The sequence below is a fragment of the Lathamus discolor genome, chromosome 5, assembly GCF_037157495.1.
Source record: "Lathamus discolor isolate bLatDis1 chromosome 5, bLatDis1.hap1, whole genome shotgun sequence".
In the NCBI taxonomy this organism is placed as follows: Eukaryota; Metazoa; Chordata; class Aves; order Psittaciformes; family Psittacidae; genus Lathamus; species Lathamus discolor.
Genome location: NC_088888.1, coordinates 119,482,197 through 119,498,676, shown reverse-complemented (window position 1 = coordinate 119,498,676; position 16,480 = coordinate 119,482,197). Strand labels below are relative to the sequence as shown.

At 42.1% G+C, this 16,480-nt stretch overlaps 1 protein-coding gene across 2 annotated transcripts in view; it reads left to right on the top strand.

The window, feature by feature from the left end:
• Positions 1-16,088, top strand: part of SNAP25 (synaptosome associated protein 25) — a 29,650-nt gene extending 13,562 nt beyond the window's left edge. The window contains exons 4-7 of one of the 2 annotated variants that reach the window (XM_065679268.1): positions 4,618-4,735; positions 8,672-8,797; positions 10,923-11,067; positions 16,020-16,088. In XM_065679268.1, coding sequence (XP_065535340.1) covers positions 4,618-4,735; positions 8,672-8,797; positions 10,923-11,067; positions 16,020-16,088 — 458 coding nt within the window. Of the gene's footprint in view, positions 1-4,360; positions 4,479-4,617; positions 4,736-8,671; positions 8,798-10,922; positions 11,068-16,019 lie in introns of both variants that reach the window. The other variant, XM_065679269.1, reaches the window with a different exon arrangement.
• Positions 16,089-16,480: the final 392 nt, after the last annotated feature.

Genomic DNA, 16,480 nt, shown 5'->3' with positions numbered 1-16,480 from the left:
GTTCCCTTTTCCACAGGCATTTAAGTGACATTCAAACACAAGCCCCAGATCCTGGACACTGTTCAAGGACCATTTGTTATAAATTACAGATGGGGATGCAAAGGTGGAGCAACATCACATTTGCCCTGTCCTGGCCCTGCATCCAATGCTGCGTAAGATGCTTTTGCAGCTGTGTTTGCTCAAGAGGCCACAGAGGCAGCTGAGGGAAGCCCTTGCTACAGCTTCCCTCTCCCAGCCACTTCCCTGATCAGTCACAGAGTGAGGATTTGCTAGGCTGTTACGGTAGATCCTGGCAAAGACCCACTGGCAAAGGGCCACAATGCTACAGTAAAACTAACAGGACTAGCTTACGGTCCCTCAGTCACCTATGGTTTTAATACAGAAGTAATTCATAAGTATAACGATACCGGTAAAACATGTTCTTGTTTGTATACTAAGATATGCTGTTAGTTTGCTGTAAGGTCTGGAAGAAGATAAAGAATTACAGAATCACAGAATCAACCAGGTTGGAAAAGACCTTTAAGGTCATCAAGTCCAACCATTCCTCATCACTGCCAAGGCCACCTCTAACCCATATGGCCACTGTGTTTGAATTAAAGTAACATTGTCAGACGTAAAAGGGTATCAGTACACAAAAAGAGCTAATAAATAGCAGAGCTTCTAGAAAAAAGGAAGGAAATCCCAATGAAACATACTTCTGATGTGTATTCTTCAAGACAACACCAAATCTCTTACATATCGTATGTGATATATAAATGCATATTTAGATGTAGTATATTCAAAGAATACTGAAACAAACTATCAAAAGATGTTTAAACTCTGACCTTCAAGTTCTTCTCTAAAAGGGGGGTAAAGTACATGATTTTTTGTAGGTATGAGTTTGTATAAGATCAGGGCAGTATATGCCAGCAGACTGCCTTCTCTAAAACCTTTAATACCACATGCAAAGTTGGAATGGGGAAGATATCTGAAAACAGATATTAAATTAACCTCTTGGCTGACATCTGATTTCCTACCGGCAGTGATTCATTCTAGGCAGATTTTAATATCAGTTCTAACAAAACAAATCCAGAGTGACCCCATTAAGTTAATTCCTCTATAATAGTTATGCCTCAATAATCGTGGCTAGAATCATGCATCTATTTCCTTGCCTGTGGGACCAGATCTTTGTCAGGTACAGACCGGTGTTGCTCCATGAAGCCAGCATAACTACACTGACTTAAACCAGTTAACAATCCAGCCCATGACACTAACAATTAGCAAATGGTTTTAGGACTAGCAGCCAGCTGCCTAGACTTCTGGGCTACAGGTATGACATGGATTTTTACACTGATGAGGTTTCCTTTAATAGAAGATAAATTAGTTATTAATCCCTTTTCTATTCAGAAATAGCATAAGCATCACACACACAAATCCTGAATCAGGATGAATTAAGTCAGGTTCCTGGAGAGAGCTATAATTTAAATGGAAGTCTTTGAGTCATGTCAAATACACTCTTCAATTAGGACTTATCTATTCAGGCAGAATAGGAAATGGAAAGTAAGTTAGAAAGGCCCCTACTAGATACTTTGTGGATACTAGATGGATTTGTGCTCCATCCCTGGCAGTGCTCAAGGCCAGGTTGGATGAAGCCTTGTGTGGGATGGTTTAGTGTGAGGTGTCCCTGCCTATGGCAGGGGGGTTGGAACTGGATGATCTTCAGGTCCTTTCCAACCCTAACTATTCTATGATTCTATGATTCTATACCTCGCTTCAGAGAATGTGCATCTGAGCAAGAGTATATGCTTAGACTGAAAGCCACCAGTGCTGCCGGATCTAGGGCTGATCCCTTGCAGTCTTACCTGGCGTTTTCTACTGGCCAGCCAAGGTTAGGGAAATACTATCAGCAAAATCAGTGGAGGAAAAATCAGAACCTCTTGACTCTCCCAGTGTCAAAATATACACTTGGAAATAGCCTTCTTTTAACTGAGAGCCCTGGAACCAGCCTGGCTCTGCAAGCACATCTCTCACAAGCAGGAGGTGGGAAATCTGCGATAGAAATTTAGCAATTCCAATCATGCTGCATGAACCAGCATAAAAACCAGCTGACCCTCCCAATCTGCTTCCCAGAGCAAGAGCAAGTGATGCCCAACTATACGGGACTCTGCGTTAGTGAGGAGCAGGAGCACTTAGAGGAGTATCACCTTCTACCACCTACTCACATTTCTGATGAGACTGACAATCTGTGGTGACAACCACGAGCCAAAGCTTCTGCTGAAGTCTCCCAACCAAAATGTAAAATAACAGTGTGCATGAAAATAATCCAACCTTGACCTTCAGGTTCTTGGCTCAGCACTTTACCTGGCAGAATTTGTGCACTCTATCTCTCAGGTTTCCTTATTAGTTTCCCAATCCTTTACTCAAATTATATGTGCCCAGTTTAGAGGACAGCGACAGGTGATTCTGATCCCTTAAATGTATCCTTGGATTTGGGATCGATAATTCCTACACTACCAGGAGACGGGCACATCCAGCTGAGGAGAATGAGAACTTAGAGCTGAAAAGCAGATGGAGTTTGCAGTGATATGGCTCCTCTCCTTCTCAAAGCCCAGCCTCATGCAAGAATGAAACAAAGAGCACAAGTTCAATATTTGAATTATTTCAGCTTGAATAATTTAGGCCAGGATTTTCAAGGCCCTCTGGGGGTGAGGTGCCTGTTTCCCATTAAAATTAATTAAATAAAATTATTTTTAATGGGAATTGGGTATCTAAATCCCCCAGAAAGCTTTGAAATCTAAACCTCAATTGTTATTAGAAATCCAAGTAAGAAATTAGGCCTAGTCATGTTCCCAGAGAAGTCAAGAGGAGCTTTGTATTGACGTCAATACGCACATGATTTTCTTCTAAAATGCCTGGTTTTTTTCTTCTGGATAGGACCCAGTTAACATCAGGGACGACATTACATTTCTCCTACAGCCAGTGCACTCCCAGTTCCTTTTCTCTCAAGTCTAATTCTGTGTTTATATTTTTTCTATTCAATAGAGAGAATAGGGATGTATTTGTGTTTTTCTGGGATTGTTTTACTTTGTCTCTTCAGGTACAATTACAATTTTTAATGGATTGAAATGCCACTCTAAGTAATTTTCTCATCCCGGGCAATACTTACTTGGGCTTATCGTCCATGAAACAAATGGTGAGGCTTTTCACCCATATAAAATCCTGTCACTACTGAATAAGACCCCTGATCCCATTGGATCCATTATCTGTTTACATCAGCAGAGGATCCATTCCTACGATTTTACATTGTGGCATTCTGTTCCTCTAGGGCATTTTTCCAAGCTTTACTACTGAAGATATTAAGACATGAAATTATTCTGAGCTACCAAGTCACTAAGAAAACTCTACATCTTCATTAGCCTTAGGTGGAAACAAGCCAGATTCTGTTTGATGCCAGCAGAGAGACAGTGTCTATGTATGGCTGGTTACTGGGATTGATGCTTTGTAACTTGCCCTAGAGCAAAGCTGAAGTGACCCCACTGAAAATACAAGTCTTCATCCAATGCTTGTTTTCATAAGACCCCTTGGGCACAAAGACAACCAACATCACAGCCAGTGGCAGTCATTCAGTGAGCATCAGGCTCCTGGCGTGGTTGCAATTGCTCTGTGTTCACTGAGGTTACCCCTGATTTGCTACATCCATACCAGAAAGAAAACCAGTCCTGGGGCCATACTTGGATTAGAGATTAAGATCCAATGTCAATCAAAGTGGCAGGTCTCAGTTTCCTCACACTCTGGAAAAAGGAGTACTTGGGTACAGCTCTTAACAGTTTCGCTCCATCTCTGGTACCATTATTACCAGTGTCCTGGTACTGCTAAACCCAGGACAACCAGCTTTCTCACTCACTAACCAAAGCAATTATGCTACCCCAAATCACCTAATTCCAAGGCATTTGTAAGCGTAAGTAACCGAAGTATTTTCCACAGAAGGACACCTTTTCTCTTGTATTAACATACATTAATGCAAAGTAATAACACTATCTTTCTTTCTCTTGGATGTCACTGGTGTCTTAGTAAGTGGATGTATTGTATTGTGTTTCTGGACCTTGAACTTTATAACCCTTCCTTTCAACATCATTACATCTTGTTTAAATGAATATATTTCAAATTCCTCCTTTGTTTTACTCTTCCCATATTAGTAAAACCCATCTTCAGCATCCAGTGCGGCATACATCCTATCAACAATGCATCAGCCCAGATTAATGCATTGTAATGTCATGATTAATTCAGTTCTACATGGTCATTTTTCATGTTCTGTTGAAGACAAAAGCAAGCAAACAAAAATACTATTCATTCCACACTGTCATCCCTTTGTCCTGACCAGAACAACTCGATCGTGTTGAAGAAGGCATGAACCATATCAACCAAGACATGAAGGAGGCCGAGAAAAATTTAAAAGATTTAGGGAAATGCTGTGGCCTTTTCATATGTCCTTGTAACAAGTAGGTACTGGGTACCGGCTCTGCTATGTGGTGTCCAGTTTTTTTGTCACAGTGAATGTCTGAAGTTTTTTGTCTTTTTTTTCTTTGTCCTTTTCCATCTGCTTCATTCTGTGGGGATAAAATACTTGTGTTTAATCAGAACAACTGGAACGCATCGAAGAGGGAATGGACCAAATCAATAAGGACATGAAAGAAGCAGAAAAGAATTTGACGGACCTAGGAAAATTCTGTGGTCTTTGTGTCTGTCCATGTAACAAGTAGGTGCTGCCTGCCTCATCTCTTTGAGCACTTAAGGCTGATTCCAAAGGCCTTGTGAAGCTCATCCTTGCTAGGCACATGGACAGGATGAGCATGTGGCATGCAGAAAGAACGATTCTGGTTCAAATGCATTCATCTCATAGCATAGACAACTGACTGGGAATTACTGTAGATGCATTAAAATCAGGCATACTGCAGTGAAAGCTTCACTGTCAACACGTTTTAATGGTAAACGTTTCAACATTTTACACAGAGTGTACTGGCTGGTTCCATTTTCCAGTGAACAAACCACTGGGGATACCTTATTCCTGGAGACCCTAAATTTTGAAACATATTATGACAAACAAGTTTAACAAATGACATAAAGCAGCTGAAAAAACAGCAGAAGAGGCCATAATAAGCATTGCTTCAAATTATGGATGAAAATCACACCTTTCTCCATTGTTCAACAGACACAGTCCCCAATGAGATCTTGAAATAAACATGTTTCCCAATTGGAACCCAATTTGAAACGGTTTCCATCCTGCAGTAGGAAACAAATTTGAGGAAACCTGAACATGCCAAATTTCTCCTGTTTGGGTAGCACGTACACTGAGCAGAAATGTTGAAATGCATCAAATTTGCTTGCATGCCATCACACTTGAACGAAACCGTCCTCCAAGTAATGCAAAGCTTGTTATCAATGCCAATGAAAATGTGATGCGCGGTTATGTGGGTGTAGGAAACTGGGGACAAAGAAGTCCTTGAGGAATGGCCAATCCAGCATGTAGTGAGTAGGCATGCAACCAGGTTACAATGAAAACATTCATAAAGGGTTGTCCAGAGACTGTACAGGAAACAAAGCACAGTGAAGGGGTCACGTAGTATTATACTCCCATTCTACGTGGCACAGGTATTTTGCTCACAGCCAGGGCCTCATCTTGACGTGATTACCAAGACCAAAGGAAAAACAGCTGTCATGGTGTTTGGTGGGTATTTTGCCAGCCATCAGAATGGTAGGACTGGGTTTCTGCCTTATCAGTCATCATTTATCTTGAAGTTAATTCCCTTGGGACACAATGCAGATGCTGCCTCAGCTTTAAAACAAATCAATTTTGCTCCTGTGTACCAAGGCACAAATATTTTGCTGGGGTAAACATTTTGCCCAGAATACGTGTGCTATTGACTTGGTGTGCACAACAGGAGACAGGCAAGGAAGAATGGAAAGAGCTACACACACACAGCCTTTGTCAGTGGGACTACCAGTTCTGATCTAGGCTTTAGCCCTGCTGTTCTGCACCAGAAGACTCAGTGCAGAAGAGCTGCAGGCACAAGAGTATGCAGCAGAAACTTTACATCTCTCACCCTGTAAAAGCTGTTGCAACTTAAAGAGGAACACTGTCCTAGATTGCTCCTCCTGGAGAAACCTGGCATAACGCCTACATCAAAAGTTCACACTTGAAGTACCAAAAAATTCCAACGTATTTTGCAGGAATCACTATTTTTTTAGTGCAGCTTTAATATTCTGTACTGTAGGAAAGGCTGCTCAGAACTGACTGCCAGAGCTGTGGCATGGATGGGGTTAGAACCCGAGATGTGGCCTTAAAACATTTATCACTTCACTATCACTGCAGTATCATGAAATCAATAGATGAAAGAACAGGAGGATACTGCACGTGGAGGATGTTCATTTCTAAAGCTGTCTCCTCCCTGCTTTAAGGCAGTTTTGTGACCTTTGCAGTCTGCAGCCAGATTTCATACACTGACGTTGTTAGTTAATGCATTCAGGAACAAGAGTATAGATGAACAATACTTTTAAAGACTGTTCTTTGAATCTGTATGCCAGGACTAAAGTGGTACAAACAAGATGGTATTCTGGGAAGTGGAGCGTAGGAGGCAGAGAAATCTTACAGTTCTGGGTATCAGTATCACCATGATCCCCTAATGCTCTTCTAGCTCATGGTAGATTAATGGCATGTATTTTAAAAATACTAAGCATTTCACACATAACTATACTTAGATCCACCACTCCGTGAGCCTTACCAAAATCCTACATTCTTAGGAGACCCAAAATGCCCATGACATGAAACTTTGACCAGTCTGCATTGAAGAAGACAACTGTTACTGACCATGAGCAGACCCAGACTCCAGCTGTTTAATGGGAAGTCCACAAGAAAATAGAGATTAAGTTCTGGGTGTATAAAATCATTCGCCTCAAACACACAGACTGTCTCACTCTCTAAGTTGCACAGGTCTAAAGAACAAGCAAAGCCCTGCAAATGTATGTGCAGCAGGAGAATAACTTTCACTCATTTTTAGGAACACCAAATCTGATGTGTACTTTCAGAGAACTAAAAATAAACAAGCCAACCATCATCTTTTTAAGTCTTCATAAACTTTAGTAGGAAATAAGCAACAAAACAGCTGAATGGGAAAGATCCTCTTTTCATCTACATTTTACTACTATATTGGAGCATGCAAAGCATCTTGATGCTCAATAAGAGCTGAGATGCTTCAGGGGACATGGAGAGAACACAACACCAGAGATGGGTTTGTTGTGTTCTTCTCTGAATTCTCCAGAAGTGCGTTCAGTTTCTACCCCAAAATCCAAGCCACGGGGCTGTTTATGTGACTGATGGGAGCTGGCCGAAGAACAGGGACACCACGGAGATTTGCAGTTCCCAACAGCTTTGCTGGAAACTGCTTTATTTCCATTCTAAACCCAAGAACTTAAACCTACAGACCCCAAAACCTCACACTCCTTTCAAAGTGTTCAGTCTCAGCTGATGACCCCAATGACAGCAATCCCTTGTATGCTGCACATGCTACTCTGCCACTAAAGGTATGCCTGGATTTTAATTTTCTATCCACGGCAGCTCAGTCAAAAATGGCTCTGAAAGATAAAGTAATTGTCATAAACACAAACGTAACAAGTTGCTAGGCTATTTTAAAGTCCTTTGGTTTAAAGCTCCTGAAGGAAGTGATGATCCATTTTTGCCTGTGTCTTGCTTATTGTGAAGGCTGTTACTGCTGATGCATTAAGAGTATGATGAACTATTGGGGCAACTGTGCTTAGTGAGAATGCTTCACTTTCTTATTCATGCCTGTAGCTGGTGCATGAAGAAAAATGTAGAAAGATTTCCCTTTCTGATGCTAGATTGCTCGTATCTTTTATTTTCTCCTGCACTCATTTCACTTCTGCCTATTTTACTTTTTGTCTCTGTGGACAAAGGTTTGTACATCAACTGTCGATGTATGATTACTATTTTCAAGTACCGATATATTATTTGAAAAATCTAACTATCCCGATGAATTTTATGATAAAATCACCCTAAATTGCCTTGGGAAAGGTCAGTGGCTTTAAATGCCTATTATGCCACATGTATGTTAAAAAATAACAACAGAAGCCCAATCTTCTGCATGGTAAAACGTTAAATTCTAGCCAAATCCATTTCTATCTAAGAGGGTGTGTTGCTGTGATGTGATGTACACACTATACTTGGCAGTTCTGTTTTTATGTGTGTCTGCCAGTACGTTCTCTGTGTTTGATGTCAAAATGTATGTGTCACTGAAATGAAACAATGTTTTCTACTTATCTGTATTTCTTTTCTTTTTCCCTTTTTTCTTTTTTTTTTTCCTTCTTTTTTTCTTCCTTCTTTCTGGAAACTAAGTCAACATCCAAAAACCTGTGTGCAGTGTCGTAGACTTGATAATTGCAATTCACCCTATTGGAAACAAAACCCTCTGACCAACACAGTTGTTGTGGCAGTAAAGTAAAAAGAAACAAAATCCAAAGCCCTCCTTTTATTCAGGATCATGATATATCGGTATACAATCAATGACCCTCTATCTGAAAACTCATTTGCTTGATTCAGCTTTTAGCTTGGAGAAGTAAAGAGTTTTGCGTTTGTCCTTGTCCACTTGATGCTTTGTTACTCATCGTCTTTTTCGCCTAGGCTTAAATCAAGCGATGCTTACAAAAAAGCCTGGGGCAATAATCAGGATGGTGTTGTAGCCAGCCAGCCTGCACGTGTTGTAGATGAACGGGAGCAGATGGCCATCAGTGGTGGCTTTATCCGCAGGTGAGCCTTTTTATCCACTGTTTTCTCCCTCTTCTCCTGGTCACTGATATATTTAGATTTCTTCCATATGGTCATGAGTTCTGTGGTGCTCATTAACTCCTTCAGCAGTGCTGGGAACTGCGATGGAGCCAGCATTTTCCATGAAGTGGTGGGTGCTCAGATTTAGGTTGACAGCGATTAAGACAGGTACTAAAGGCTTATTGTGTCCAGTGACTTCCCCTGGCCCTGTGGGTGCTTGTCTAAGCTAGTGCAAAGGATGGTTACGTTGGTGGAAACCCTGCAAGTAAGGATCGTAGCCCTAAGAACCAGAGGATGCTTGAAAACACGCCCTTGAGATTGCCTGGATTTGGGCAATAATGGAATAGAAATAATATCTATTTACCGAGTTCATAGCAGCAATGTGAGGTTGCAGACTTGCACAGTCAGTCAGCGCTGTCTTTTGCACTCCAGGTCCCTGGCACGAACAATGCACTTTTCCTATGAGGCTTATTATGGGTCTCATTTATGACACTTGCCAAATACCTCAGAATTGAAGTGTCAGATAAATACTAGCTTATTGTTATTATGTGTCAAGATATGTACTGCTCATTATCTGTGCTTGCCAGAAGATGTACCAAAGCATCCAGCACCCATTCCTTCCTTTTCTAAAAGACAAAAGCCTCAGGCTCCCTGCCAGAGCAGCAAGCCAAGTGCAGAACTTGAAGCACACTTTTAACTAGAGGTACACCACTTCCCTGCTTGTAACTATCCAGAAAACCTCATTGAATAAGGAATGATGTCCCATTCCTCAGCTACTCTAAAGCCATAATCATGGAGAAACATGGATGCTTTAGTGGCAACCTCTGCGCACTCAAATGAAATACAGTTTGAAACACACAGCTTAACTAATGGCAACCAAACTGCAAACTTCCAGCAGTCCGTAGGGACGCAGCAATAAGTACATACTGATTACAGTGCTTATAGAGCATGTATTTAGATGACAATGCTATCAGCTGAATGGATAAAGGCATACCAGTAGGCAAAGCTTTGATCTCTGAAGATTAAGGACACTGGATTAATAAGTAATTATCTTTCCAAAAACTATTATCCACTTATTTTTTTGGCTGCTGTGATAAAGGGAAATCAGCATGATGCAAACAATGCTGTCACACAATCTGGAGCGTGGGACGGAGTTGCCATTTAAGTTTGCTGGGTCTGCCATTCACTTTTTTCTATTGTTTCTGGATGGCAGCCCCACCAAAACGAAGGCTGGGGCATGATAACAGAATAGCAGTGAAGGAAGTTATGCTTCACCATAGTTGCTCTGCAAATAGCCTGCAGTGTGCTTCTGGCACTTACATAAACAGAAATTGAGCAAGAGAGGCTTAAAGTAGTGATTTTGAGCGGCATCCATGGATGTTGCTTGTCCTAATGCCAGTCACTTCGTGCCTGTCCAGTCACTGGAGAGATGAACTGGGCCTTGGCTCAAGCACAGATTTTTTCTCCTAAAAAACAAGCAACTAAGAAAGACGGTGCTAAGAATGAGAGAAAAAGGACCTTTAATGAAGCCAGTAAATCAGAGAGAAGCTGTTTCTGTTCTTTATCAGACATACGTTGAATTAAATAGGATGTTAGGTTAGGATTTTCAAAGCAGCCTTTCTCCAGGATTTAGATGACCGCAAGCGTACAAGGACTGGGCAGTATCCATTAGCTACCTGTAGTTCAAGGAGGCGAGCTGGTATAGCTTCAATTCCACCACCCTCCAGCATTTCCCAAGTACTCTGACTACACACAGGTCCGAATAGAGCACCCTTCCATTCTTTGCTTGAGAAGAACCATCCAAATACCTGTGTGCAGAGAGGTGTAGTATGTGGTACAGGCAAGGTCCAACTTCAAGGAGCAGCAGCCACAAGCGGTATAAATGGAGCAGTGAGGAACCCAGACAATTAATCCCAACATCCAAAAAATAAGCATGTGATGTTTTCCAGGCTAACTACTTACTAATCCCTTTTCTACAAAGCTGAGCACAGCAGCATGGTCCTCAGGTGACAAGTGAAGGAGGACGCAGGGGAGGCTTAGGGTGAATCAGAGCTTCAGGGGGAACCTCCTCTGTCTCTGCTTCAAATAATCGTTTCTTTGCTCCCAGGGTAACAAATGATGCCCGGGAAAATGAAATGGATGAGAACCTGGAGCAGGTCAGCGGCATCATTGGCAACTTACGTCACATGGCCCTGGACATGGGCAATGAGATCGACACACAGAACCGCCAGATTGACAGGATCATGGAGAAGGTAAGAGCTAACATTTCTAACAGGACACCAAAAGGGGCTGTGTTTTCCCTTCTGCAAGCAGGGGCTGTGCACGCTGCAGTTTCTCTTCAGCTCCAAGAAGGAAAAGGGATAGAAATAGCTGTTAGAGCTGTTCTCTCTTCCACCTCTAATTCCTTGGGCCAAAGCAGAGGTCGCTGCTGTGGGCCTTCAGTAACATCCAGTGCAAGTTGGGTGGAATCCATGCTGTTGGTTTTGCCAGACAACAGCTGGCAAGGGGATCCCTCAGCATAAATCAAGGCTCTTTCTGCAACAGCTTTGGGAAGGGAAAAGTGCCCTGTGCTATTCAGAAGCATCGGGCTTGGGTCTGAATGCCCTGATGCCTCTCTCCTGGCAAGTTTTAAACCTTCCTGGACTTTCCCTTCCCTCGGAAACTCCATGAGCATAGAAGAACTGGATGACCTGTTTGGAGGTCTAGTCCCAAAAAGAGGATGGGGAAGCAAGGCTTTGCCATATGGAGACAGTGCAGCCAGTCTTGTCATGCTGCCTGCTTATAACCACATTGGTACAGAGATCTACCAGCTCTCTTGGTATGTGTATACCTATCTATATACATATCTATCTCAAAATCACCATCTAAAAAAGCAGAGAGCACCATTCCAGTGCCAGACCTGCAATGCAGATTTCTGAAGCAGATACCAGCACCCTCCAAACCCATCTGGGAACTCATTGCCATCCTCAGATCCCAAGATCTGCAAGCCATCTGCATTCATACTGGCAGAGCTCCAGGCACAGGCACAGCCAGGCTGAAGTGACATAAGAGGCTGGATCTTCATCTGGTGTAAAATCAATACACCACTGAGATTTACACAACCTGAGGATCTAACCCAAGGACTTAGATGTGCTGCTTAGAGTTAATTCTGACCTTAAGTGGTAGAGCTTGTAGTCTAGAGCCTTCTTACACGTGCAAGCCTTCTCACACAAGCAGGATGCTCATGCCTAATTTTCATGCAAATTAACCACATCAAGCCTAGTGAAAAAGTTACAGTACATACCGCAATGAGGAATTCACTCAATAGATTTCCTTATTGGAATTTGATTCCAGAGAGTACTGGGTGAAGTATACATTGTGTTAAAGGTGGGACGTTCGTCTCTGACATAGAGACAGTCACATAACATGGTTATGGCTTTGCATTGGTCCAAAGTTTTGTTTTATGAAGTTGCATCTGTTAGTTTGACTGCATTGGAAAAGCACAGTATTACTGTGATGCCGTTCTGCAGCATTTCGTATTCCTGGGAAAAATAGGAGCATGAAGGGGAAGGATTTATTGCTGTTATTCATATGAAACACACTAGAAAGCAGCACATCTATCTACATTGTGAGAAGGGACTGGAAGATTATACAGTTACGTCATAACTACCTTTAAATAAGAAGTCTAGGACATAATGTTATATTCTCAGAACAACTATGAGGACATGCACTATTACATGTTACAAACTACCCTACTCATGATACAACATAGTGATCCTGTGGATGGACATCATAGGATGGTTTTGGTTGGAATCCTATCCATGCTTGCAGGATACTATCACAAACTACCACAAGCCTAACAAGTCTCCCATCAATTCAAGCCTGCAGATATCCAGATTTGGAAACATTAACCAGGCTTCTTATGCACCTGAAGCACATAGGCCCAATCCCTAGGCAATGCATGTTGAGGGCAGTTGACTGAGGGGCTGGCCTTCCACATCTATGCAGTCTTCTTACAGGGTTAGGCATTTCATACAGCAGTAGAAAAGCTACCCTGCAAGCTAATGCGGTTCATTAAATCCAGCCTCACAGGCAGCCCTTGTCAGGCAGAGCCCTTGGCTAAGGAACAGTGACACATTTCTGAAAGATGGACTTGCAGTGTACGCAGAGGAGCTGTCATGAAAGCAGCACAAAACCAAGGCAGTTTTAGGTAAAATGTGCCAGATTTCTTGTAGTAAGCACTGTAATGAGATATTGGAAAAGAAACACAAGATATCAGGAAAAGCTTCTATAAAAGACAGAAATAGCAGCTAGCTGGATAATACTGAAACCACAAACTCATACACATCCATTTTGCAATGAAATATGCCAGTAGAACATCATCCCTACTGGTAGTGGGCATACAGTGTTGCTGGAGTCATTTTCTTTTCCTAACCATCTGAAGCACTGGGCTTTTGATCAATTTTGACCATTGGAAAGACCCTGGCACACTCTGAAAAAGCTGGGGTGCATCACAAAGCTAACCTGGATGCTCCTAAAGCATTTATGTTAGACTGAATGCATGCATCCAGAGCAGGGTAATCTCATGATGCAGAGATGTAATCTGATCTATCAGCAGTAATCAGGGTAGTATTGAATAAAAGACTTCATCTTTCCCTCGTATCAGAGAGAAAGAGAGAAAACCTCAAATGATGATCAAATGTCCCAGACATCAACACCAGAAGACCCTGGCCCTGAAATGAGCATAAATAGGAGGCTGGGAGGAAAGTAGGAAAGGCTTAAAGTGTTCAATCTTGACCCAGGTGGGAAGGTCTGCACAAAGACTCCTACTGACTTTGATGCATCATCACACACCAGAGTTAGACTTTAATATTCCTACTTAGGAACATTATGTTTTATAAATATTCAATGAATATTTGTGACAAATGTAACTGCTTCCAAAACCATAAACTTACGTTTTAGGTAGCCTTTTGGCAAAAGCACACAAGAACTCTACTGTGGTAGACAAGGTCAAGCTCATGGCTAAAATAACGTGGCTTATAATGAGTAATTATGCTGATTTATGCTTGTTGAGGATCTGGCACATGCTACTGTACTAAAAATACACATCTACATAGCATTTGCCAAAACAATTATGGAGAAAAGCCCAAGATATTTAAGACTGATTTATTGCACATCAGTATAACCATTTGAAGTGGACTCTTAAATATATGTGAGACAGTTGCTTCACCATTCTGCCATTGCAAATTGGAGACTTAAAATAAATCTGTACAATCTGTATACACTGCAGAGATGTGAGAACAATCAAACAGACAGAGTTTGTTATTTGAATTCATGCTTTTAAAGCAGTAACAAAACTCTCACCTTTCCCAGAGGTCTGATTTAAAAAACATCGAAAACATTTTCTATGTAGTCCCTCTGCTAGCTTGAGTTGATATGGCAACATGGGCCTGAATGGAGCTTTGCCAGTTTTTGTCAGCTAAAACAAAGTCTTTAGTTTCCAAAACTAACTCCTGCAGAGCTACAGAAAACCACGGTCAAAGTGTCTTCCCACTCAAAGAGAACTCCTAAAGCTCCCAATTGGTGCTCTTTTATTAACAGCATTTGTTCTGCCCATGGTGGAGGGGTTGGAAATAGATAATCTTAAGGTCCTTTCCAAACCTAACCATCTGTGATTCTACAGTTTTATAATCATAGCAAGTCTTACTCCATGGAAAACAATGAAGTTAACAGGTCATCCTACACTGGACTAAATTCCAGTTTGATTGTTTCAAAAAATGGTAGAATTCCTGCCTTTCATAGAATCATAGAATAGTTAGGGTTGGAAAGGACCTTAAGATGATCCAGTTCCAACCCCTCTGCCATGGGCAGGGACACCTCACACTAAACCATGCCATCCAAGGCTCTGTCCAACCTGGCCTTCAGCACCACCAGGGATGGAGCATTCACAGCTTCCCTGGGCAACCGATTCCAGTGTCTCAACACCTTTACAGTAAAGAACTTCTTCCTTATATCCAATCTAAATTTCCCCTGTTTAAGTTTGAACCCGTTACCCCTTGTCCTGTCACTACAGTCCCTGACGAAGTGTCCCTCCCCAGCATCCCTATAGGCCCCCTTCAGATACTGGAAGGCTGCTATGAGGCATGGAGCCTTCTCTTCTCCAGGCTGAACAGCCCCAACTTCCTCAGCCTGTCTTCATACGGGAGGTGCTCCAGTCCCCTGATCATCCTCGTGGCCTCCTCTGGACTTGTTCCAGCAGTTCCATGTCCTTTTTATGTTGAGGACACCAGAACTGCACACAATGCTCCAGGTGAGGTCTCACAAGAGCAGAGTAGAGGGGCAGGATCACCTCCTTCGACCTGCTGGTCACGCTCCTTTTGATGCAGCCCAGGATGCGGTTGGCTTTCTGGGCTGCGAGCATGCACTGAAGCAGCTCATGTTCATTTTCTCATCAACCAGCACCCCCAAGTCCTTCTCTGCAGGGCTGCTCTGAATCTCTTCTCTGCCCAGTCTGTAGCTGTGCCTGGGATTGCTCCGACCCAGGTGTAGGACCTTGCATTTGGCTTGGTTTCCTTAATTCCTGTTTATGCTGCTGCCCAATGAGAGAGGCTGCTCTGTCTCACAACTACACTGCTGAACTTTGTTGAGAGAAAGGGATTATGGCATCATTCCTACCTCATCCCTGCCTTTCACATGTAGAGCAAAGAGATTCATGACTGATGACAGCACTCCCTATACCAGATGATCTAGCTTCCCTGCTCCCTCTACACTGACCAGATCTTCAGTTTTGACTGCATGCCTGGTGATCTAAATTAGAACAGAACCCAGGTGCACTGAATCTTAGAAAGCACTGAAGCTTTTCACCAGTGAAATTCATATGATCAGTTCTCATCCTGCCACCCATTACCATCAATCCTGCTAGCATGCTATCAATAGCACCAGCAACAGATCTGGGACAGCATATACAATAGTTCAGTGAAGCTGAATATGAACATAAAAGCTCTACTCAAAGGCTACCTGAAGTGTCACAAACCCATTAAATATGTAATTTCCTTTTGGGTCCTTAATACCACTATAAATACCACTATAAAAAAAACCTCTCTAGTATTTTCAACCTTATTTTTTCCCTGACTTAGCCAAAACTGGAGAAGTGTCTACAAAGCACTGTAAATACTCTTTTTTTCTGCCCTGTATTCATCTATTTATTTCCTTTGTGTTTCCCTAGGCTGATTCCAACAAAACCAGGATTGATGAAGCCAACCAGCGTGCAACAAAGATGCTGGGCAGTGGTTAAATGCAGTGAAGTGCATTTCCTTTTAACGCTGTCCAACAAGGCAGTTCCTTCATGCTTTTATCATGGTATTTATCTACTAGGTTTGCACACATGCACATATCAGCCCCATTGTAAATGTTGTCCTGTGTAGTTTGTCAGCTTTCCAAAAATGATACTTGTAATTATTTTTTTCTAGATATCTTTCTTTCCAAAGGTTGTACATAGTGCTGATTTGATGGCTATAGCTCACTATGATGTTTTCTGGGATTTTTCCTTTCCTTGTTTCTGTTTCAGATTCCTTTCCTTTTCCCCCCCTCTCCTCATATATTTTTTTAAATGATGTTTGCTGAATGACAACACTGTTGGAATGCTAAACGTGCTGTTAACCTTTAAATATACAGTATTGTTCTTGT